At 47.9% G+C, this 23,347-nt stretch overlaps 1 protein-coding gene and 1 long non-coding RNA gene across 4 annotated transcripts in view; both read left to right on the plus strand.

Annotated features, from left to right (window-relative positions):
• The window catches only part of ST14 (ST14 transmembrane serine protease matriptase), a 69,614-nt gene that overhangs the window by 31,723 nt on the left and 14,544 nt on the right, over window positions 1–23,347 (plus strand). For all 3 annotated transcript variants that reach the window (XM_049856750.1, XM_049856751.1, XM_049856752.1), the window contains 15 exons: window positions 8,404–8,563; window positions 9,011–9,138; window positions 9,325–9,395; window positions 10,339–10,496; window positions 10,727–10,762; window positions 10,993–11,233; window positions 13,134–13,273; window positions 13,675–13,772; window positions 14,494–14,603; window positions 14,710–14,840; window positions 16,399–16,503; window positions 17,287–17,397; window positions 17,527–17,640; window positions 17,987–18,109; window positions 18,882–19,068. In XM_049856750.1, coding sequence (XP_049712707.1) covers window positions 8,404–8,563; window positions 9,011–9,138; window positions 9,325–9,395; window positions 10,339–10,496; window positions 10,727–10,762; window positions 10,993–11,233; window positions 13,134–13,273; window positions 13,675–13,772; window positions 14,494–14,603; window positions 14,710–14,840; window positions 16,399–16,503; window positions 17,287–17,397; window positions 17,527–17,640; window positions 17,987–18,109; window positions 18,882–19,068 — 1,913 coding nt within the window. The remainder of the gene's footprint in view (window positions 1–8,403; window positions 8,564–9,010; window positions 9,139–9,324; window positions 9,396–10,338; window positions 10,497–10,726; window positions 10,763–10,992; window positions 11,234–13,133; window positions 13,274–13,674; window positions 13,773–14,493; window positions 14,604–14,709; window positions 14,841–16,398; window positions 16,504–17,286; window positions 17,398–17,526; window positions 17,641–17,986; window positions 18,110–18,881; window positions 19,069–23,347) is intronic.
• On the plus strand, window positions 16,510–17,279 carry LOC126060551 (uncharacterized). Its single transcript, XR_007513618.1, has 3 exons — window positions 16,510–16,698; window positions 16,883–16,974; window positions 17,067–17,279. It is a non-coding gene; the product is annotated as an uncharacterized LOC126060551 (long non-coding RNA).

A 23,347-nucleotide genomic window follows, 5' to 3' on the forward strand; every position in this document is an offset into this window, starting at 1 on the left:
AAAAGCAAAATTAGAAGCTAAAAGACAATGGAACCTTCACAGTTCTAAGTGAAAATTATTTTAAATTTATGTAATTACATACACAGCCCAACTCTCAACAAATATGAGTGCCGAATTAAGATATTTTTAGAAACATGCAAAGTCTGAAAAAATTTACCTTTCAAGAAGTTGCTGAAGTATATGTTCCACCATATTGAAGTAAGTCAAGAGAGATAAAGACATGTAATCCAGGAAATAGAAGTTATAACACAGGAAGGAGATGAAGGAAATTTCCAGGGTGATGATGAAGGAAGGCCCAGGTAACAATTATGTGGAAGGACAGAGAGGGCTGTAGGAGGGAGGCCCCCAGGAATAAAATAATAGATAATCTGACAGATTTTATATGTGGAAGATTGAGAAGAGTATCACAGAGCTCTTAGATTGTACAGAAAGACTTGGGTGTATGTTAAACAGAAACCTAAATAAATGAAAATACCTAATAGGAGAATAGGGGAAAGATATGGAAGGAAGGACGTTAAAATGCATATTATCATAATAGGAAGTCAAACCAACAAAACCCACTGCCGTTGAGTCTATTCTGACTCATAGCGACCCTATAGGACAGGGTAGAACTGCCCCATAGAGTTTCGAAGGAGCACCTGGTGGACTTGAACTGCCGACCTTTTGGTTAGCAGCCATAGCACTTAACCACTATGCCACCAGGGTTTCCAATAGGAACTCAGTTGACTATATTTAATATTTATCTATTGTCATTTCATAAAATTGAGACCGAACAATGTTTGTCTTTTTGTGATTGACGTATTTCATTCAGCATAATGTCCTCCAAGTTCATCCACATTACAAGGTGTTTGGGGAACTCTTTTCTTTATGGCTGAGTAGTATCCCATTGTATGTACCACATTTTGCTTATCTATTCATCTATTGATGGAAGCTTAGGTTGTTTCCATCTTTTTGCTGTTGTGAAATGTATGCAATGAACACAAGTGGGCATATGTCTGTTCATGTCACTTCTATTAGATTCCTAGGGTATATACCTAGGAGTGGAATTGCTAGATCATATGGTAGTTATATTTTTAGTTTTTTTTTTTTCTAAGGAACTGCCACACTGTTTTCCTCAAGGGTTGTACCATTTTGCATTCCAACCAGCAATGGATAAAGTTTCCAATTTCCCCACATCCTTACCACAATTTGTTATTTTTTGTTTTTTCTCAATCTTAGCCATCCTAGTGGGAGTGAAATGGTAATTTCATTGTGATTTTGATTTGCATTTCTCAGATAGCTAATGATGTTGAGCATCTTTTCATGTTGGTTGGCCATTGGAATACTCTGTTTGGGGAAGTGTCTGTTTGTGTCCTTTGCCCATTTTTAATTAAGTTATATCTTTTTGTTGTTAAGTTGTAGAATTTTTGTATATATTTTAGATATTAGGCCCCTATCAGTTACATGCCTGGTGACGCAATGGTTAAGTGTTTTGCTGCTAACCAAAAGGTCGGCAGTTTGAATACACCAGCTGCTTTTTGGAAACCCTTTGGGGCAGTTCTGCTCTGTCCTATGGGGTTGCTATGAGTCAGAGTTGACTCGACAGCAACGGGTTTTTATTGGTTATGTTGTTCCAGAAGATTTTTTCCCAGTTTATAGGTTGTCTTTTTACTCTTTTGATAGTGTCTTTTGATGAGCATAGTATTTAATTTTTATGAGGTCTCAGTTATATATTTTGTTTTCTGCTGCTTGTGCATTCATTTTGTTTGATAATCTATCACTGAAAAAAATGAAGTCCCATAGCTTTGCTCCTATATTTTCTTTCAAGAACTTTATGGTTTTAGACTTAACATTTAGGTCCTCAATCCATTTTGAATTTGTTTTGGTATATGGCGTGAAGCATGGATGTTGCTTCATTTTTCTGTTTGTGCAAATTTAGTTTTACCAACATAATTTGTTGAAGAGGCCGTTCCTTCCCCATTCAATGGAGATTTATTTCTGGATTTTCAATTCTGTTCCGTTGGTCTAAGTGTTTGTCCTTAAACCAGTACTAGGCCGTTTCCCCCACATGTCTGCCAGTTTGTTGCACTGTGGGGGCTTGTGTGTTGTGATGCTGGAAGCTATGCCACTGGTATTCAAGTACCAGTAGGGTCACCCATAGTGGACAGGTTTCAGCTGAGCTTGCAGAAGAAGACAGACTAGGAAGAAGGACCCAGCAGGCCACTTCTGAAAAGATCTGGCCAGTGAAAACCTTATGAATAGCAGCAGAACATTGTTTGATATAATGAAGGAAGATGAGCCCCTCAAGGTTGGAAGGCACTCAAACGATGACTGGGCAGAGGCAAAAGGACAAATATTGTATAAGACCATTATTATAAGGTCTTGAGAAATAGTATAAACTGAGAAGAACACATACTTTTGTGGTTACGAGGGGGGGAGGGAGGGAGGGAGGGAGAGGGTTTTTTACTGATTAATTAGTAGATAAGAACTGCTTTAGGTGAAGGGAAGGGCAACACTTAATACATGGAAGGTCAGTTCAATTGGACTGGACCAAAAGCAAAGAAGTTTCTGGGATAAAATGAATGCTTCAAAGGTCAGCCGACCAAGGGCAGGGGTTTGGGAACCATGGTTTAAGGGGACTTCTAAGTCAATTGGCAAAATAATTCTATTACGAAAACATTCTGCATCCCACTTTGAAATGTGGCGTCTGGGGTCTTAAATGTTAACAAGCGGCCATCTAAGATGCATCAATTGGTCTCAACCCACCTGGAGCAAAGGAGAATGAAGAACACCAAGGTCACACGGCAACTAAGAGCCCAAGAGACAGAAAGGGCCACATGAACCAGAGACCTACATCATCCTGAGACCAGAAGAACTAGTTGGTGCCCGGCCACAATTGATGACTGCCCTGACAGGGAGCACGATAGAGAACCCCTGAGGGAGCAGGAGATCAGTGGGATGCAGACCCCAAATTCTCATAAAAAGACCATACTTAATGGTCTGACTGAGACTAGAGGAATCCTGGCGGCCATGGTCCCCAGACCTTCTGTTGGCACAGGACAGGAACCATCCCCGAAGACAACTCATCAGACATGAAAGGGACTGGACAGTGGGTAGGAGAGAGATGCTGATGAAGAGTGAGCTAATTATATCAGGTGGACACTTGAGACTGTGTTGGCATCTCCTGTCTGGAGGGGGGATGGGAGGATAGAGAGAGTTGGAAGCTGGCAAAATTGTCACGAAAGGAGAGACTGGAAGGGCTGACTCATTAGGGGGAGAGCAAGTGGAAGTATGGAGCAAGATGTATATAAACTTATATGTGACAGACTGACTTGATTTGTAAACATTCACTTGAAGCTCAATAAAAGTTAATAATAATAATTAAAAAAAAAGATGACTGGGGAAGAGCTGCCTCCTCAAAATAGAATCAAACTTAATGACATGGATGGAGTCAAGCTTTTGGGACCTTCATTTGCTGATGTGGCATGACTCAAAATGGGAAGAAACAGCTGCAAATATCCATTAATAATCAGATATGGAACATACAAAGTACGAATCTAGGAAAACTGGAAGTCATCAAAAATGAAATAGAACACATAAACATTGATATCCTAGGTATTAGTGAGCTGAAATGGACAGGCACTGGCCATTTTGAATTGGGCAATCATATGGTCTACTATGCCAGGAATGGCAACTTGTAGAGGAATGGCATTGCATCCATCATCAAAAAGAACATTTCAAGACCTTTCTTGAAGAACAATGCTGTCAGTGATGCCTACAAGGAAGACCAGTTAATACAACTATTATTCAAATTTACACACCAACCGCTAAGGCCAAAGATGAAGAAGTTGAAGATTTTTACCAACTTCTGCAGTCTGAAATCGATCAAACATGCAATCAGGATGCATTCATAATTACTGGAAATTGGAATGCAAAAGTTGGAAACAAAGAAGGATTGGTAGTTGGAAAATATGGCCTCGGTAATAGAAACGATGTCAGGATCGCATGATAGAATTTTGCAAGACCTACAAATTCTTCATTGCAAATACTTTTTTTCACCATCATAAACGGTGACTATACACATGGACCTTGCCAGATGGAGTATGCAGGAATCAAATCGACTACATCTGTGGACAGAGACAATGGAAAAGCTCAATATCATCAGTCTGAACAAGGCTAGGGGCTGACTGTGGAACGGAGCATTAATTGCTCATATGCACGTTCAAATTGAAACTGAAGAAAATTAGAACAAGTCGATAAGAGCCAAAATATGACCTTGAGTATATCCAACTCGAATTTAGAGACCACCTCAAGAAGAGATTTGACACATTGAACACTAATGGCTAGACGAATTGTGGAATGACATCACGGACATCATATATGAAGAAAGCAAGAGGTCATTAAAAAGATAGGAAAGAAAGAAGGGACCAAAATGGATGTCAGAAGAGACTCTGAAACTTGCTCTTGAATGTTGAGTGGCTAAAGCAAAAGTAAGAAATGGTAAAGTAAAAGAGATGAACAGAAGATTTCAAAGGGCGGCTAGAGAAGACAACGTAAAGTATTATAATGACATGTGCAAAGACCTGGAGATGGAAAACCAAAAGGGAAGAACATGCTCAGCATTTCTCAAAGTGAAAGAACTGAAGAAAAAATTCAGGCCTTGAGTTGCAATAGTGAAGGATTCAATGGGGAAAAAATTAAACGACTCAGGAAGTGTCGAAAGAAGATGGAAGGAATACGCAGAGTCACTATACCAAAAAGAATTAGTTGACGTTCAACCATTTCAGGAGGTACCATATGAGCAGGAACCAATCGTATTGAAGGAAGAAGTCCAAGCTGCACTGAAGGTATTGGTGAAACACAAGCCTTCAGGAATTGATGGAACACCAATTGAGATATTTCAACAAACAGCTGAGCACTAGAAATATTCGTCTATGCCAAGAAATTTGGAAGACAGCTACCTCGCCAATCGACTGAAAGAGATCTATATTTATGCCTATTCCCGAGAAAGGTGATCCCACTGAATATTGAAATTATCGTACAATATCATTAATGTCACACGCAAGTAAAATTTTGCTGAAGATTATTCAAAAGCACATGCAGCAGTGTATTGGCAGTTCCCTGAAATTCAAGCTAGATTCTGAAGAGGACACGGAACCAGGGATATCATTGCTGATGTCAGATGAATCCTGGCTGAAAGTAGAGAATACCAGAAAGATTTTTACCTGTGTTTTACTGACTATGCAAAGGCATTCGACTGTGTGGATCATAACAAATTATGGATAACGTTGTGAAGAGTGGGAATTCCAGAACACTTAATTGTGCTCATGAGGAACCTGTACATAGATCAAGAGCCAGTTGTTTGAACAGAGCAGGGGATACTGTGTGGTTTAAAGTCAGGAAAGGTGTGCATCAGGGTTATATCCTTTCACCATACCTATTCAGTCTGTATGCTGACCAAATAATCTGAGAAGCTGCAGTATATGAAGAAGAACAGGGCATCAGGATTGGAGGAAGACTTGTTAACAACTTGTCTTATGCAGATGACACAACCTTGCTTGCTGAAAGTGAAGAGGACTTGAAGCACTTACTGATGAAGATCAAAGACTACAGCCTTCAGTATGAATTACACCTCAACATAAAACAAAAATTCTCACAACTGGACCAATTAGCAGCATCATGATAAACGGGGGAAAAATTGACATTGTGAAGGTTTCATTTTGCTTGGATCCACAATCCACACACATGGAAAATGCAGTCAAGAAATCAAAAGACACTTTGCATTGGGCAAATCTGGTGCAAAAGACTTTTTTAAAGTGTTGAAAATCAAAGATGTCACCTTGAAGACTAAGGTGTGCCTGACCCAAACCATGGTGTTTCCAGTTGTCTCCTATGCATGTAAAAGCTAGACGATGAATAAAGAAGACCGAAGAAGAATTGACGCCTTTGAATTGTGGTGTTGGAGAATATTGAATATACCCTGGACTGCCAAAAGAAGGAACAAATCTGTCTCAGAAGAAGTACAACCAGAATGCTCCTTAGAAGCAAGGATGGCGAGACTACGTCTTGCATACTTTGTGTGTATTGTCAGGAGGGATCAGTCCCTGGAGAAGGACATCACGCTTGGTAGAGGGTCACTGAAAAAGAGGAAGGCCCTCAATGAGATGGATTGAGACAGTGGCTGCAACAATGGGCTTAAGCCTAACAACTATTGTGAGGATGGTGCGGGACTGGGTAATGTTTCGTTCTGTTGTACATAGGTCACTATGAGTCGGAACTGACTTGATGGCACCTAACAACAAGAAGCTGTTTTGATTACTGTAGCTATGTAATATGTTTTGAAGTTGGGAAGTGTGAGGCCTCCTCCTTTGCTCTTCTTCAAAATTGGTTTGGCTATTCGGGGTGGTGCAGTGGTTAAGTTCCTGGCTGCTAACTGAAAGGTCAGCAGTTTGAACCCACCAGCCACTCCATGGGAGAAAGATGTGGCAGTCTGCTTCAGTAAAGATTACAGCCTTGGAAACCCTATAGGGCAATTCCACTCTTGCTATAGGTTGGAATCGACAGCAATGGGTTTGTTTTTTGGTTTTGTCTTTTAAATGAATAATTTTTTTTTATAAGGATCAGCACAAAGCTAGTTCCTATGAGGCAGAGGCTAAAGATGTCCCAAATGTCTAACTTTTCCAAGCTGCTGTACCACTTCATCATCTCTAACATCAAATACTCCCTCACTCCTCGGTACTCTCTCTTGTCTTTGGGTTCCCTAATTCTCTGCAACGTCTCACAGAACTCACAAACCATATAAAGGAAATGGCTCATGTGGTTGTGGAGGCCGGCAAGCCTCAAATCCATGGGTCAGGTGTAGACTTCTCTTGGCCCTCAGTCTCTCCCCAAAGGCACTCAACTTTCTTAGTCCATGGGCCAGGGAGTCCACTGCACCATCTCCTGTGGGTCTCTGCTATGGGTCTCTCCTTTGGTGGTGGTGGTGGTGAGCTCTCCTTTCTGCTCTGGAATTGGCTCTATTTTAAGGCAAAACTGACCAATCCCCTCAAAGGGCCACAATTTTCCACAATCACCTGGGTGGGAGTCACAAGACCATGGCTTGAAAGGCCACACACAAAAGGAATTAATTGCACTGCATCTTTCCATATAAAATTGACGATTAGTTTTTCCATTCTATTAAGAACATTGTTGGAATTTTGATCAGGATTGTGTATCTGTAGACTGCCTTAGGTAGTATTGATATCTTGACTGTATTAATTCTTCCAATCCTTGAGCACGAACGTCTTTCCATCTATTTAGGTCTTCCTTAGCCTCTTTCTGCAGTGTTTTGTACTTTTCATTGTATAAGTCTTTCACATCCCTGGGTAAATTTATCCCTAGATATTATATTTTATTAGATGCTGTTGTAAATAGAGTTGTTTTCAGTTGATTACATTTTAAATTGATGAATCAAGAGATAGTGGTATTGACATTATCTGGAAGACTAATTCCAGAAGAAACAGCTTGAAAATGTTTTAAAGTAGTTCCCTCTGAAGTGTGTTTGTGTGTGTGATATTAGACAAAGTCACAAATGTGACCAACAGGGAAGCTAAAATTAGAAATATAAGTGCCTGAGTGTGGCAGGAGTGGGAACACTCTTTTATATCTGTTTTTAAATTTTTTCATCACCGTTACCAGGAGCTCAGTGCCCCTTAAGCAACGAGTCTCTCTCTTTCCTCCTCTCAGCCCCTGGTAATCGCTATAAACTTTGGTCTCTATACATTTGTCTAGTCTAGATAGTTCATATATGTAGGATCATACAATATTTGTCCATTAGTGTCTGGCTTATTTCACTCAGCATAATATTTTTAAGGTTCATTCATGTTGTAGCATCTATCAGGACTTCATCGCTCTTTATGGCTGACTAGTCTCCCATTGTTTATACCACATTTTGTTTATCCAGTCATCTGTGGATGGACACTTGGGTTATGTTCACCTTTTGGCATTTATGAACAGTACTGCAATGAACATTGATGTTCACATACCTGTTTGAGTCCCAGCTTTCAAGTCTTTTGGGCATATAGGTAGGATTGGAATTGCTTGAGTCACAGTGTAAATTCTATGTCTAACTTTTTGAGGAAGCTTCATTTAATTTTTATTTAAAGTAACAAATTTTATGCATTACATGCCTGGTGCAGCCCAGACACTGGGATGCCTGGTTTGGAAGGCTCATTCCTATTTCTCTCTGGTAGGTTGAACTGGGCTCACATTTCTTTGGGCAGAGCGTTCTGTATACTCAAGGGCGAACCCCTCTTCTCCTCCAAGTCCTTGCTTTTTTCTCCAAGCTAGAGTTCAAAAACGTGAATATTCTTTTCTGAGTCGGGCTGGGGAGGCTGTTGTGGTGAGAGAACAAGGTTCCAAGTCCCTGTGTATTTCTCTGTTCAGAACATGAATGGCTTTGAGGAAGGCGTGGAGTTCCTGCCAGTCAACAACGCCAAGAAGGTGGAGAAGCCGGGCCGGAGATGCTGGCTGGTGCTGGCAGCTGTGGTCACTGGCTTCTCCCTGCTTTCTCTCGTGGTTGGTGTCCTGGTGTGGCACTTTCAGTGTGAGTAAGGCTAGGGTGGCTGGCTCTGGGGAGGGATCCACTCCTTCAACTGATATGGCCCAGACCCATCTGGTGGGCTCCTCCCACTCCTGATTGGATGTTATATAAATGAGGGGGAGGGAGAGGGGGAGGGGGAGGGGAGGGGAAGGAGGGGGGAGGGGAGGGAGAGGGGGAGGGGAGGGGGAGGGAAAGGGTGTGTGTGTATGTGTGTGTTAGCTGAGGAGCAGAGTTTTGGGGTGGGGTAAGGAGGAGGTTTTAATGGCTCTGTCTCTCCAGGCTCTTTGAAACTGTAAGGAGAGAGTGATGGGTGGAGGAGTTGGCCAGTAGGTTCACAAGTCCACTTGTCACCTCCTGGCATTCACTCCTCGCAGGAGGGAGATTCGGAGGAGTGGGAGGGGAGCCTGTGGTCCCACTGCTCTGACTGCTCTCCTTCCTTGGTCTGCCCAGACCGGGATGTGCGTGTCCAGAAGGTCTTCAATGGCCACCTGAGGATCAAAAACGAGAACTTTGTGGATGCCTACGAGAACTCCAACTCCACAGAGTTTGCACACCTGGCCAACAAGGTGAAGGAAGCGGTGAGTCCGATGGCCGGACCTTGTCTTTTGCTGTGGTATTCCATCCCTTGCAGAAGGACACCAGGTTTCTTTCCTCCTAGGTCCCTGGGCTGGGGGGTGTGAAACGGGAGCAGGAGGGGTATGCCCGTGGAGGGGAGGGATTACTGGCCAGTCTTGGCCTGTTGTGAGCCTTCTCTCTACCCTCAGCTGAAGCTGTTATACAGTGGAATCCCGGCCCTGGGCCCCTACCACAAGGACTCGGCAGTGACTGCCTTCAGGTGTGTGCTGTGGAAAAGGCTGTGCCCAGAGAATGGGAACAGGAGGGGAGCTGTGGGGGGGGGGGATTGTCTCCCAGTGCTCTGGCTTGTCCAGGAATGGGATCAGGGAGCTGTAGTATTGGGGAGGGAGTAGGGGGAATGCCTTGTAATCTGCAAGTGGTGAAGCTGCGAACGAAGCCCTAGCTTAGACAAACCCAAGGTCTGAGCCCTTTTCCTGTCCTGTCCTGTTAGCAGGTTACTTAGCTCGCTTAGCTCTTTTGTCCCTTAAGTTGGGGTAATGATAGCAGTGTCACTAGGATGCGCTGGGTGGCAAACACAGGTGGCATGCATTGCACAGTGCCTGCCACAGAAGCTGCACTCAGCTGTGGCTGTTACTTGTTTTTCCAAATTTGAGTTTGGAGGAGTTGAGGTGCTCAGGAGGGCTTTCACGAGTCCTGGCATTTTCCTTGTTTTGGCATAAGTAGTAATAATTCATTCACATAGAACCTTCTGGTTTTCAAAAGCAGCTTTTATTTTGGTCTTTGAACTTAATCCTCATGAATGCCATGTGGCAGATGGCATTGTCATACCATTTCTCAGACCGGAACACAAAGGAAGGTGGCACTCAGTGTGCTCAAGTTAGTGGTAGAGCCAAAACTCTAGTCCCAATCCTCTCTCCAGAATATGTCTACTTGGGGTCAGGGGTGAGGCTGATAAAGCAGAGGGTAAAGGGGCAAAGTCTCTTAGGAAATCAAAAAGTTGGTGGGAATAAGAGAATCTGGGGAGAGGGACTGCCTTGGGGTGTGGGGACTTTGCCTGGGGGCGGGGACTCTGCTAGGGGGCTGCATCTTGAGCCTGTTTGTGGGTGGCCTGAGCTGCCCCATCCGCCCCTGGCAGTCAGGAGGGGTGTGGCGGAGGGGGTGTGCCCAGAGCCGTGGGACTCAGGCCCGCTTCCTCTCCCCAGCGAGGGCAGCGTCATCGCCTACTACTGGTCAGAATTCAGCGTCCCGCAGCACCTGGTGGAGGAGGCGGAGCGCGCCATGGCTGAGGAGCACGTGGTCACTCTGCCGCCCCGTTCGCGGGCTCTCCAGTCCATCGTTCTGACTTCTGTGGTGGCCTTCCGTGAGTCTGGGGAGGGCGGGCAGCAGCGAGGAGAGTGTGGCAAGGAGGGGACAGGCCTTTAACGGAGTGGGTCAGGGTCCTGACCATTCTTGCTGACTGAGGGGACGAGGTGGGACCAACACTCGCTGAGTCTAGGTGCTGATTTGGGCACCACCCTGGAGGGCAGTGTGGAAGCAGGAATAAGAAAAGACAGCATCAATAAATACTTTGTTCTTCCTCTTGGTCTTCAGCCACTGACCCCAGAACAGTGCAGAAGACCCAGGACAGTAAGTACTCTGGCTGACCGAGTGGGGCGGAGCATGTGGTCCTGGTGGCCCCTTAGTGAAGGGCCCTAGAAATCCCAGCGGTGACATCCCTCCTCCCCTTCTAGACCCCTCTGAAAGCCCCTTCCTCGTCTCCCGTGTCCAGCTAGAGCGGTCCCAGGGAAGCTGGGAGGGCACCTCCCTGGGTCTCAGAGCTCTGCTGCACGGCCCCATTCGCCCTGTCTCCCGCACAGACAGCTGCAGCTTCGCCCTGCATGCCCGCGGGAGGGAGCCGACACGCTTCGCCACACCCGGCTTCCCCGACAGCCCCTACCCCGAGCGCGCGCACTGCCAGTGGGCCCTGCGGGGAGACGCCAACTTGGTGCTGAGCCTCACCTTCCGCAGCTTTGATCTTGCGCCTTGCGATCAGCGGGGCACTGACCTGGTTACCGTCTATGACAGCCTGAGCCCCATTGAGCCCAGTGCTGTGGTCCAGTGAGTGTGAGGGGGGCGGAGGGTCCTCTCAGTGGGGCCAGGTATCCTGAGAGCAGGGCAGTGTAGGAAACACAGGAATCCACTTTACATTTGGGTAGTGCATACATGGTAAATCCACCGAGCGCTGCTGCTGCCACTCTGCAGATGAGGGTCCAGGTTAGGATCATGGCCAGACCTCCCACAGCACCCAGGCAGCACAGAACAGGTGTGGGGTCATCTGCAACGTGCCTTTCAGAGAAGAGTCTCAGGGGATTTCTCAGCCTTTGCCAGGATGAAGAAGGCTCAGCACGAGGAAGGCACTGTGGGGTGTCTCCTCTTACAAGAAAAGGCCTTGCTGAGGGGTGGACGCTGCGGTGGCTGCCCAGCCAGCCCTGCTTACCTCAGGGCAGAGCCCACCTCTCAGGGGGCCTGCCTCCCGGGGCCCCTGACTCAGTGGGCCAGAGCCATCTCCTGCCATGAATGGAAATGAGCTGGGAGGGTGTTTCGTGATTAATAATTGGTTAAAATTCAGGCCCAAAGCAAAGGATAGAACCATCTGTCACCACAGCTTCAGCAGGGACTGCTGCCTAAACATTCTTTTGTGAAGAAATGCTTTCCAATTTATTTATTTTACAAAAGGGGAAACAAGACATGCAAAAAGAAGACAAAAAAACACTAGTAATCTCACTATCTAGAAATAACCATTGCTTATATTTTTGGTGAATATGTGTATTTAAAAATAGAATTATACTATACATTCAGTTTTTCTACCTGCTTTTTTAAAGGAAGTATATCATGATCTTTCCAGATCAACAGACCTGACTGTAACCATCATTTTCAGTAGCTGCATGAGGCTGTGTTGGCTAGAGGTCGGGTGGTACAGTCATTGGGAGCGTGGGCTCTGGAGCCTGAAGGCCTGAGTTTGAGACCTGGCCCTGTCTCTTGTGAACTGTGTAATCTTGAGCAAATTAGCTAACTTCTTTACGCCTCAGTTTCCTTGTCTATAAAATGGGGATAATAGTATCTACCTCACAGGTATGAGGTTGACATGAGTAAATAGATACAAAAGCACTGAAAACAGTGCCTGGCATGTGCTTAACCAGTGTTACTACGACTACTACATATTATTCGGCCTGTAGTTTATTTAATGCATCCTCTATTGTTAGGCACTTAATGTGTTTTGCTATTTTAAAGATAAACAGTCTTATAACTAAACCCTTACATCCTCGATTGCCTGTGTGGGAAGGGACTTACCTGAGGGTCTTTTTAACCCCACCCTTGGCCTTTTGTGGCTAGAACATTTAAAAGACATTCTAACTATACTCAGAAATCCAAATTTAAGTTAAAATTCAGCTGCATGTCTTACAAACAGAAGTACAATTGGATGGACAAATACCTTTGACAGGTGACCAAGCTTACCTGGGCAGCAGAGGTGATGACAGCCCCCACAGCTCTGTCATCTTCTGATGACTGGCAGCTCCATTTTGACATCAATTTTCAGGCACATCCTGACTTTGGGAACATTAAAACGTGGAACTATCTTGGAGTTAAGGAAGTACGCAGCGCTGGTTTACATTTGGGTAGTGCAGAACACCGGCCCGCCGCGTTGCTGTGGCTCCCATGTTAAAGGGGAGGCGCCTGGGACAGGCCAGGGCTGGGACAGGCCAGGGCTGGGACAGGTGAGGCTGGGACAGGCAAGGGCTGGGACAGGTGAGGCTGGGGCAGGTAAGGGCTGGGACAGGCAAGGGCTGGGGCAGGGGAGGCTGGGGCAGGTGAGGGCTGTGGGATGGGTGAGGACGCAGAGGCAGCCTTGTGTGCTGCTCTTCCCTTGGGGCCCCTCTGTTTGGGGAGCAGAGGGACTTGTGAGAAGCTTCAGTTCTGTCTGTTTCCCTAACCCCGCCTCCCTCTGCCCACCCCACAGGCTGTGTGGCACTTACCCTCCCTCCTACAACCTGACCTTCCTCTCCTCCCAGAACGTCTTTCTCGTCACGCTGATCACCAACACTGAGCGGCGACACCCCGGCTTTGAGGCCACCTTCTTCCAGCTGCCCAAGATGAGCAGTAAGGAAGGACAGGGTGGGCAGGACTTTGGGCTGGAAGGGAGGAGGCTTTGTACCTTCGAGGCGGACCTGGGTCCAGGGACCACAGGCTAACCCTCGGTGGCTGGAGAACTGGCTTGGGTCAGCGACAGAGGTTTCAGCCTTAAGTCAGCAGGCATTTTGTTGATCACCTGGGTCAGGAGCCCTCCCTAAAGCAGTGAGCCCACTACTCAGACTTTCCACACCTGCTTTAAGTGTCCAGGTACCCAGCATGCAGCACGCATCTCCTGGGGAGTCTGCATGAGAAGAGTGCAGGGTTTGCCTCAGGCCCGTTGTCCTCGGGGAGCAGAGGCCACTCCGCCTGCCTCCTGGGACAAACGGGTCCCTGGACCCTCACGCTGTCTGTCCTGCCTTTCCTCTCAGGTTGTGGAGGTTACTTACGTCAAGCCCAGGGGACATTTAGCAGTCCCTATTACCCAGGCCACTACCCACCCAATATCGACTGCACATGGAATATTGAGGTAGGTGCTATGGGGTTTGTGTGAGTGAGATGGATGCTCCAGGGTGGCACTCAAGAAGGGCAGAGAGAGGGGAGACTGAGTGCCTCCAGCAAGGCTGGGAGGCCTGTGTCTGAGCCCCACAGGCTTGCTAGGGTTCGGTCAGATAGTCTGCCTCAGCACCACAGACCAGGCCCAAATACTGGCTCCATCATCAGTTACTGGCTGAGGGACCTTGGCTCGTTTGTCATCCTCTGTGTGCTTCAGTTTACTGTTCAGTAAAATGAGGGTAGTGGTACCTGTCTCTTGAAGATGCTGTGAGGATTAAATCTGAAGAGTGTATGTCAACCACAGTTCCTGATGCCAAGAAGCACTTATCAAAGGGCAGCTAGAAAAAATAGTCTTACTGATAGGACTGACCTTCGCACCGTCCCAGTCAGAGGTCCAGTAACATCTAGAGAACTTTCTAGCCTCCTCTCTTAATATGGCAGTGTTTCCTGCCCCTGATATAGAAGTTCTAAACACCTAACCCCAAACATTTCTGCTGTGTCTTCCATGTTGCCCACGTGGGCTCAGTTTGGAAGACAGAAAGCAAGAAATTAAGGTAGAAAGGAAAGAAACTCAGCAACCATGTTGCTGCTTCCCTTCTTCCCCTCCCCGCCCCCTGTACACCATCATGTGACATCCTGGGGCTTTGGAAAAAGGGCAAGAAGCAATAGGGACCTAGCCACAGCTCTCCCTTCAGGTGCCCAACAAGCAATACGTGAAGGTGCGCTTCAAACTCTTCTACTTGGTGGAGCCCAATGTCTCACCAGTCACCTGCTCCAAGGACTATGTGGAGGTCAACGGGGAGAAGTGCGTACCCTGGGGGTGTGGGGGCAGCCTAGGTGCATCCTGGGGGTGGTGTGGGAAGGCAGTCTCCTCCAGGCTCCTGGTCTCAGCGCCATGCCCTCTTTTGCAGGCACTGTGGAGAGAAGTCCCAGTTTGTCGTCACCAGCAATAGCAGCAAGATGACAGTCCGCTTCCACTCGGACCAGTCCTACACCGACACGGGGTTCCTGGCCGAATACCTCTCCTACGACTCCAGAGACCGTGAGTAAACAGGGTGAGGGTTAGGGCATTACTCAGTGACCTCTGGAAGAAGACCCTGGTTCACATTCACCCAAGATGAACTATTGATTCTGTGTCTTGTGAACATGGTGCAACTCCAGAGAATGTAAGCTGCATATCGCTTGAGGGGTTTTTTTCTTTTTTTCTTTTTTTTGGAAAAAACGCAGCTTAAACACCTTTATTAGAAAAGGCTGATGGTGCAGTAACCCACCATGTCCCTCAGGGCCGCAGTCCTGGTGGGCAGGCTGAGCCAGACTCCCTGAGCCCCTCTGGTATCATCCCTGTGATACGGCCTCAAATGACTTTAAAATCGAGGCTTGTCTTAAGGACATTTTAGCACCTTTAGGATTAATAGTATAATCTTTTGAGACATTTTGGAGAATATTGGGGCTCAGGTTTACATTTCCTCTTTTAGCCCCATAGCTTCATTTCACCCTAACATGGAGCTTTAACCAGCGCTATTTATTTAGCAGGAGGGCGGTGGTTTTCTCCATGGAATGAATTGTCACACTAACCAGTCCTAGGTCTGAAAACCTGTGATCTGTAATCTATAATCTATCATAAATCTATAATTTTACTACCTCTTGTGTGACTAGCAATTCTTCCATGTATTATTTGTTTTAGCCCTGCAACATAGAATTACCCTCAGAAGATATTTTAACTTAGAAACCCAAATTTAAGTTAACATCCAGCTGCATAGCTTACAACCAGATTGGATGAACAAATTTGCCTTTGATAGTGACTAAGCTTACTTGCGTTGTTGTCGTGTGCCATCAAGTCCATTCTGACTCATAGCAACCCTATAGGGCAGAGTAAAAGTGCCCCATAGGATTTTCTACGCTGTAAATCTTTACAGGAACAGGTTGCCCGGCCTTTTCTCCCATGGAGCGGCTGGTGGGTTTGAACTATCAATCTTTTAGTTAGCAGCCAAGTGCTTAACCATTGTGCCACCACCACCATGCCTCTGTAGCAGTGGTGACAATGGCCTCTGTCATCTGCCTGGTGACAATTCCATTTTGACATCAGTTGTCAAGTGCGTCCCAATTTCAGAAATTTTAAAAAAGGTGGAATGTATCTTGGACTTAAGGTAGTAGGTGAGGCGGTTTTACATTTGGGGAGTACAGGGCACCATCCTCCCCAACTGTGTGGCTTCCATGTTAGAGGAGAGTTGCCCGGGGTGGGTGAGGGCTAAGACAGGCAAAGACACGGTTGCAGTAGGACTGAGCACACACCCAGGTCGGCCTCTTTGCTGGGGTTTCAGTCACCAGAGGCAGGTCTTGCCAGCCAGGGAGTCCACAGCCACCCCATCCTCACCAGCTGCGTGGCTGTAGGTACTCCTTTGCCGAGTGGGCAGCTGGTCAGAAAGAACACACTTTTGGGCCTGGGAGACTGTGTCCTGAGGCACCAGCTCCTCTCGTCTCTAGGGCCAGATGGGAAGGGCTCTCTCTGAGATGCGGTTGGCTGAAGGACTGGGGTACAGGAGCCAGCTATGGGAGGCTAGGGCAGGGCCGAGGGCATCAGGACTGCTCTGTGCCCACAGCGTGCCCTGGCATGTTCACCTGCAACACCGGGCGGTGCATCCGGAAGGCCCTGCGTTGCGACGGCTGGGCCGACTGCACTGACCACAGCGACGAGCTCAACTGTGGTGAGTCGGAGGGGGGGCGGTTTGGGCCCTGTCCCCTTGCTGCCCAGTTGCCCTTGCTAGGTCCCACGGATCTCCCCGTTGTGTGGAAATCTAGACTGGGGACTCTCTCCTCTCTGCTGTTTGGGAGTCTTTCTTCTGTCGGAACAGAAGTGCAAAGTCAGCTTCCATACCTAGTAGAGCAGGGACAGTCCGGAGGTGCTGAGTCGGCTTCCGTAGCTAGTAGAGCAGGGACAGTCCGGAGGTGCTGAGTCGGCTTCCGTAGCTAGTAGAGCAGGGACGCACCGGAGGTGCTGAGTCGGCTTCCGTAGCTAGTAGAGCAGGGACGCACCGGAGGTGCTGAGTCGGCTTCCGTAGCTAGTAGAGCAGGGACGCACCGGAGGTGCTGAGTCGGCTTCCGTAGCTAGTAGAGCAGGGACGCACCGGAGGTGCTGAGTCAGCTTCAGGAGCTAGTAGAGCAGGGACAGTCCGGAGGTGCTGAGTCAGCTTCCGTAGCTAGTAGAGAAGGGACAGTCCGGAGGTGCTGAGTCGGCTTCGGTAGCTAATAGAGCAGGGACACTCCGGAGGTGCTGAGTCGGCTTCCGTAGCTAGTAGAGCAGGGACGCACCGGAGGTGCTGAGTCAGCTTCCGTAGCTAGTAGAGAAGGGACACTCTGGAGGTGCTGAGTCAGCTTCCGTAGCTAGTAGAGCAGGGACAGTCCAGCTGCTGCTCTCATATGGGAGCATGGTCCCCAGGCAGTCCCAGGGTTGCCTGGGAGTGATGTGTGACTCTTCCCTCACCCTGCAGTATGTAATGCTACTCACCAATTCACGTGTAAGAACAAGTTCTGCAAGCCCCTCTTCTGGGTCTGTGACAGTGTGAACGACTGCGGAGACAACAGCGACGAGCAGGGGTGCAGTGAGTGCTTGTTGGGGGTTCTCCCTGGGAAAGAGCTGCTTCCTTGCAGCTGATGCTCAGCGGGTGGCCAGCCCCGGGGGTGGGACGTGAGTGGACAAGCAGCTGTCATTAAGCACTTGGGCTTCCCAGGCTGTCCAGCCCAGACCTTCAGATGCAACAATGGGAAGTGCCTCCCCCTGAGCCAGCAGTGTGACGGCACGGACCACTGTGGGGATGGGTCTGACGAGGCCACATGTGACAAAGGTGAGAACTGGCTACCGGTGGGGGATGGAGGGAGCACCGGCGTGGCCCCTTCCTTCAGGGTCTTTTCTCCTGGTGGGGGTGCAGCGAGGGGCAGCCTGTCACCAAGTTTAATAAATACTACCCTGGGTGCTAAGTGTGACAAGAAAGGGCACCCATTGGGCTCCCAGGAGGGGGCACACCTTTAGTAGGCTTTCATGGACATGGATGTGTGTAGGCCGCAGGGTGTGCTCGAAGCCTGGGTGGGCCTGAGTAAGGGGCTTAAGGCAGATGGGTCATCAGGCACTGTCCAGAGGCTTCTGGCCCTGACTTGTTGGCTGATTCCCTCTTCTCTGTCCTCCTCGAGCAGTGAGCACTGTCACCTGCACAGAGCACACCTATCGCTGCCACAATGGGCTCTGTGTGAGCAAGGGCAACCCTGAGTGTGACGGGAAGGAGGACTGCAGCGATGGCTCGGACGAGAAGGACTGTGGTGAGCAGGGCTGGTAGTACAGCTGTGCAGGTTGTTCACTGTGCAAGGTGCCTGCCCATTAGGGCACAAAATCAGGCCAGCAACTCACTCACAAAGATCTGTGCCTTCTGAGAGGCTGCGTCTGTCTGGAGGAGAGGATGGCTTTTTCTAGTTGACTTAAAGGCACTCCCCATGGGTTAGCTGTGGTCCCGTGACATAGCTGCTGTCCTGGCCACAATGCCTGCGCTGCCACTGCTGTGTGGACAGCGGCCCAGCGTGCACGGAAAGCCTTGGCATCCTTCTGGAGGAGAGGGCGCAGCTTACCTGGTTATCATGCTCTCCACCCTCTCCTTTAATTTGCAGCCTGATGTGTGTGTCAGGAGTGCTGGTGCAGCTGCAGCCATTCTGTGACCTTGCATCACCAATTCTCTCCCCTCTGAGAACTATGTCCTTTAGCATTCAACAAGGAGATCTGTGCAAATCATATCCAAATCAACTCTGTACAAACCACCCCATTTCTGGAGCCCTGAAGGCATTTGTGCAGGACTGGGGAGGTGAGAGAGTGAGAGTTTTAAATTTGGGAGCAGGGGAGAGAAGAGAGGCTAGGTATCTGAGGCTTGAGGATACTTCTAGGGGGTCCTCCATGCCTCGCCTGCTTTAGCAGTGCTGGTGCACACCCCAGAGCAACTTTCTTAGCCATGCTCTCACTCCAGGGTGCTGAGCCTGGCACAGGACCCCTGGGATCCCATGTCCCCTTGACTCACAGTCCTTCGGGGCTCTCTGTACCTCCCAGACTGTGGGCAGCGGTCGTTCAGCAAACAGTCGCGTGTTGTTGGGGGCCAGAATGCAGACGAAGGCGAGTGGCCCTGGCAAGTGAGCCTGCACGCCCTGGGCCAGGGCCATGTCTGCGGGGCCTCGCTCATCTCTCCCACCTGGCTGGTCTCCGCGGCACACTGCCATGTTGACGACAAAGGTTTCAGGTGGGTCCCTGGGGCAGGGTGGCCTTCTGTGGGCTCTGAATGTTTTCTGGGGTTGGAAAGCCCCCTGTGTCTGTGAGCCTTGCCGAGGAGGGGCAGCCTGTGGGCAGGCCAGGACTGGAGAGGAAGGCAGGTACCTCAGGACAGGCAAGTAGCAGTAATGATAAAACTGACTTCCGTGAGGTGCTCACTCTGTCTGACATTCTGTGAGAGCCTCTTCCAGCAACCTGATTAGGCAGATCCTATTGTATCCCCGGAAACCCTGGTGGTGTAGTGGTTAAGAGGTTGGCTGCTAACCAAAAGGTCAGCAGTCTGAATCCACCAGGTGCTCCTTGGAAACCCTATGGGGCCGTTCTACTCTGTCCTGTAGGTCGCTATGAGTTGGAATCGGATCAATGGCAATGGGTTTATTGCATCCCTGGAGTCCCTGGGCATAGCAAATGGGTAACATGTTTGGCTGCTAACCGAAAGGTTGGAGGTTCAACTCTACCCAGAGGCACCTCAGAAGAAAGGCCTGGCAGTCTACTTTGGAAAAGTTCGCTCTTGAAAATCTCATGGTGCACAGTTCTACTCTGACATGCATGGGGTCACCATGAGTCAGGGTTGACTCCATGGCAACCGAAACTGGATTGTATCTTCACTCTACGGAAGCCGAGGTTGAGAAGGTAAGGACGTTTGCTTGGGGTGGCTCACACAGTTAAACGCCAAGTATTAACTGAAAGGTCGGTGGCTCAAACCCACCCAGAGATGCCTCAGAAGACAGGTTTGGCAGTTTGCTTCTGAAAACTCTATGGATCAGTTCTACTCTGATACACATGTGTCACCATGGGTCAGAATGGACTCAATGGCAATTAACAATGACACAGCTGTTAGGTGGCAGAGCCAGACTTGAATCTAGGTCGGTTTGTTTCCAAAGCCTGGGCAGAGAACCTCTGTACTGCATGGACTCCCTAGTGTTGGTTAAGACCAGCCTTGGCTTGCTGGGGGACTTTGGACAGGTTATCCAAACTTCCTAGGCCTCAGCTTCTTCATGGATAATGGCGACACTAATAGTTCTTATCCTACAGTTGCAAGCGTATGATCTTGCTTGAGACACTTTGCACATAGGTGCCCAGGACATCGTAGCCTCAGATTCATGGGCAGACAAGAGGCTTGGTCAATGAAGGTAGCAGCTAAAGTGACTAAGGCAGGGCCCAGAGCCTGGACGGGTCAGCAGGAGGGGGTGGCACCACCCAGAGTGGGCTATTGTGTCTTAGCTCCCAGCCTAGGTAGGCCCTTGGCCATGGCTGTGAAAGGGTTCTCAGAGGACAGCTTAGTCCTGAAGAAGCAGGGACAGAGGAGGAGCCTTCCAGGAGGTTCCCACACTCGGAGTCCTCCTGCTGGTTGATTCCTACTCTGTGGAGTCATGATAGTCCAGGCTGCCATGACTGCCCTGTTGAGCGGAGGGAGGAGAGGAGTCCTGCGCGTTCTTTGAAGAGAGCTGGGCACACGACGTGCAATGGACATAGGCACAGATGTTGGCATGAGCAGACAACACACAGGGCCAGGCCAGTGGAGCTGGATTGATGGCGGTCAGGCCTTGCTGGCTGTTGAAATGCGACCTCTTCAACCTGAGTCTGTCCTTCCTTGCCTCATTTTGTCACATTCCCCTCCACCCTGTGCAGAGATGACTTATTTTCTTTTGGGGCTGATGGGAGCTTAAGAATTTTTTATAATAAACTTTTATTTTGGAATAATTTTAGGTTTACAAAAGCTGCAAATAGTGTGCAAATCCCGGCCCACTGCTTAGCTGTGTAATCTTGGGGAAGTAACTTAGAATAGTGCACTCAGACCCACGCTTGGTAGGGTCATATTCCCCTCATCTAGTTCCCCTGATGTTAACATGTGTGTTCGTCAGCACTAAGAAGCTAACGCTCGGCCGTTACTATTAACTGAACTCCAGACTTGATTGGGATTTCTCCAGTTTTCACAATGATGTCCTCTTTCTGTTCAGGAGTCACCTAGTGTGCCCCATTGCATTTTGTGGTCATGTGTCCCCAACCTCCTCTGGCCTGTGACAGCTTCTTAGTCTGGTTTTTCATGATCGTGACAGTCTTGGCTGAGTGTCTTGTAGAATGCCCCCTCATCTGGGTTTGTCAGTTGTTTTTCTCATGATTAGACTGAGCTGCTAGGTTTTTGGAAGGAAGACCACAGAGGTGAAGTGCCCTCCTCACCACGTCTAATCGGTGGGTATCTCAGCCTCCTAGTGCTGCTGTAACGAAAGTACCAGAAGTGAGTGGCTCTAAAGAACAGAAAGTTATTTTCTCACCTCAGTTTTGTCAATTCCTTCCTTGTAAGTAGTTCGAGACATTTTTCGGTTCCCTGGCTTTTAGAGAATCCTCACGTGGCGTCTGTCTTCCCCAGCGGCCTCTGTGCGCTGATCCCTGTGTCTATGCCACGCTTTATATACCTCAGAAGTGATTAGGGTTAGGAGCCTCCCTACACTGGCATGACCTCAACTAATTGATTATACTACGTTAGACTGCATTGTGGAACGTGATTACATTACATTAGGTTACATCCACAGGTTATAGCCGTTAGATTTCTGTCATATACTTTGTGTGTGTGTGAAGGGGGGCTGAGTTCAATCCATAACAGTGGATAAATTATGTCAGTATGACTTCTCACTGGTAATGTTAACCATGACCATTGGTTAGGGTAGTGTTTGCCTGCTTTCTCTTCTGTAAAGTTCCTATAAAGTTTCTCCTTCCTATATTCTTTGCACATGAGTCACTAAGTCCAGCCTACGGTCAAGGGAGGAGCAGTTAAACTTCACCTCTGGATGGGAGAGTGTCTGCAACCTAAGGAGATATTTGAAATTCTGTGAGGAAGAGTTGTCTCTTCTATCCCTCATCTATTTATTTATTTACTTATGTATATCAGTGTAGATTGATATAATTTATACTTATTTTATAATATTTATGGTTGATTTTATACTTTGGGTTGTAATTCAATATTGCATTATGTACTTTGTTGTTCAAAATTGTACCAGATTTGGCCTTTGGGGGGTCTTCCAGGTTGGCTCCAGTGTTTCTTTGATATGCCCCAAGCTTTTGTCTTTTGAGCCACTACAGGGTGCTCCAGGCTCATCTTGTTTTTCCTGCCGCAGCTGTAGGACCAGGCATTTCTCCAAGAAGCACTTTTGTCAGAGCGGTACTTAGAAATCAAGATCTGAGTGCTTGTTGTGCTCATTGTTACTGCACGCAGTATGTATGCATACTTTCTTAAGAACTCACCCTTGACATCAGCACAACTGGACCAAACCAAAGCTAAGAAGTTTCCTGAATACAACCAAATACTTAGAGGGACAGAGTAGCAGGGGCGAGGGTCTGGGGACTATGGTTTAGGGGATACCTAGGTCAATTGGCATAACAAAGTGTATTAAGAAAACGTTCTGCATCCCACTTTGGTGAGTGGTGCCTGGGGTCTTAAAAGCTAGCAAGCGGCCATCTAAGATACATCAATTGGTCTTAACCCTCCTGGAGCAAAGGAGAATGAAGAACACCAAAGACATAACGAAAAATGAGCCCAGGAGACAGAAAGGGCCACATAAACCATCAGCCTGAGACCAGAAGAATTAGATGGTGCCTGGCTGCCACCAATGACTGCCCTGACAGGAAACACAACAGAGAATCCCCGATGGAGCAGGAGAAAAGTGGGATGCAGACCTCAAATCCTAGTAAAAAGACCAGACTTAATAGTCTGACAGAGAATGGAGGGACCCCAGAGGTCATGGCCCCCAGACTCTCTGTTAGCCTAAAACTAAAACCATTCCCAAAGCCAACTCTTCAAAGATTAGACTGGAATATAAGACATAAAATGATACTGGTGAGGAATAAGCTTCTTAGCTCAAGTACACATATGAGACTATGTGGGTAGCTCCTGTCTGGAAGTGAGATAAGAAGGCAAAGGGGGACAGGAGCTGGTAGAATGGACACAGGAAACACAGGGTTGAGAGGAGGAGTGTGCTGTCACATTATAGGGAGAGCAACTAAGGTCACATAACAATGTGTGTATAAGTTTTTATATGAAAAACTGGCTTGAATTGTAAACTTTCACTTAAAGCATAATAAAAAAAGAAAAAAGAATTCACCCTTGTGCCTGCCTTTACTTCCTCTTCTGCCGATTGTCTGTCGTATTTCTGCCAGTTAATATTACGTTCATCATCCCTTGTCATCATGCACAGTAGGGAGATAAACATGACCAAGATTTGGTGCCCACCCTTCACCGACCTCACCGGTTT

The sequence above is a fragment of the Elephas maximus genome, chromosome 17 (assembly GCF_024166365.1).
Source record: "Elephas maximus indicus isolate mEleMax1 chromosome 17, mEleMax1 primary haplotype, whole genome shotgun sequence".
Taxonomy (NCBI): Eukaryota; Metazoa; Chordata; class Mammalia; order Proboscidea; family Elephantidae; genus Elephas; species Elephas maximus.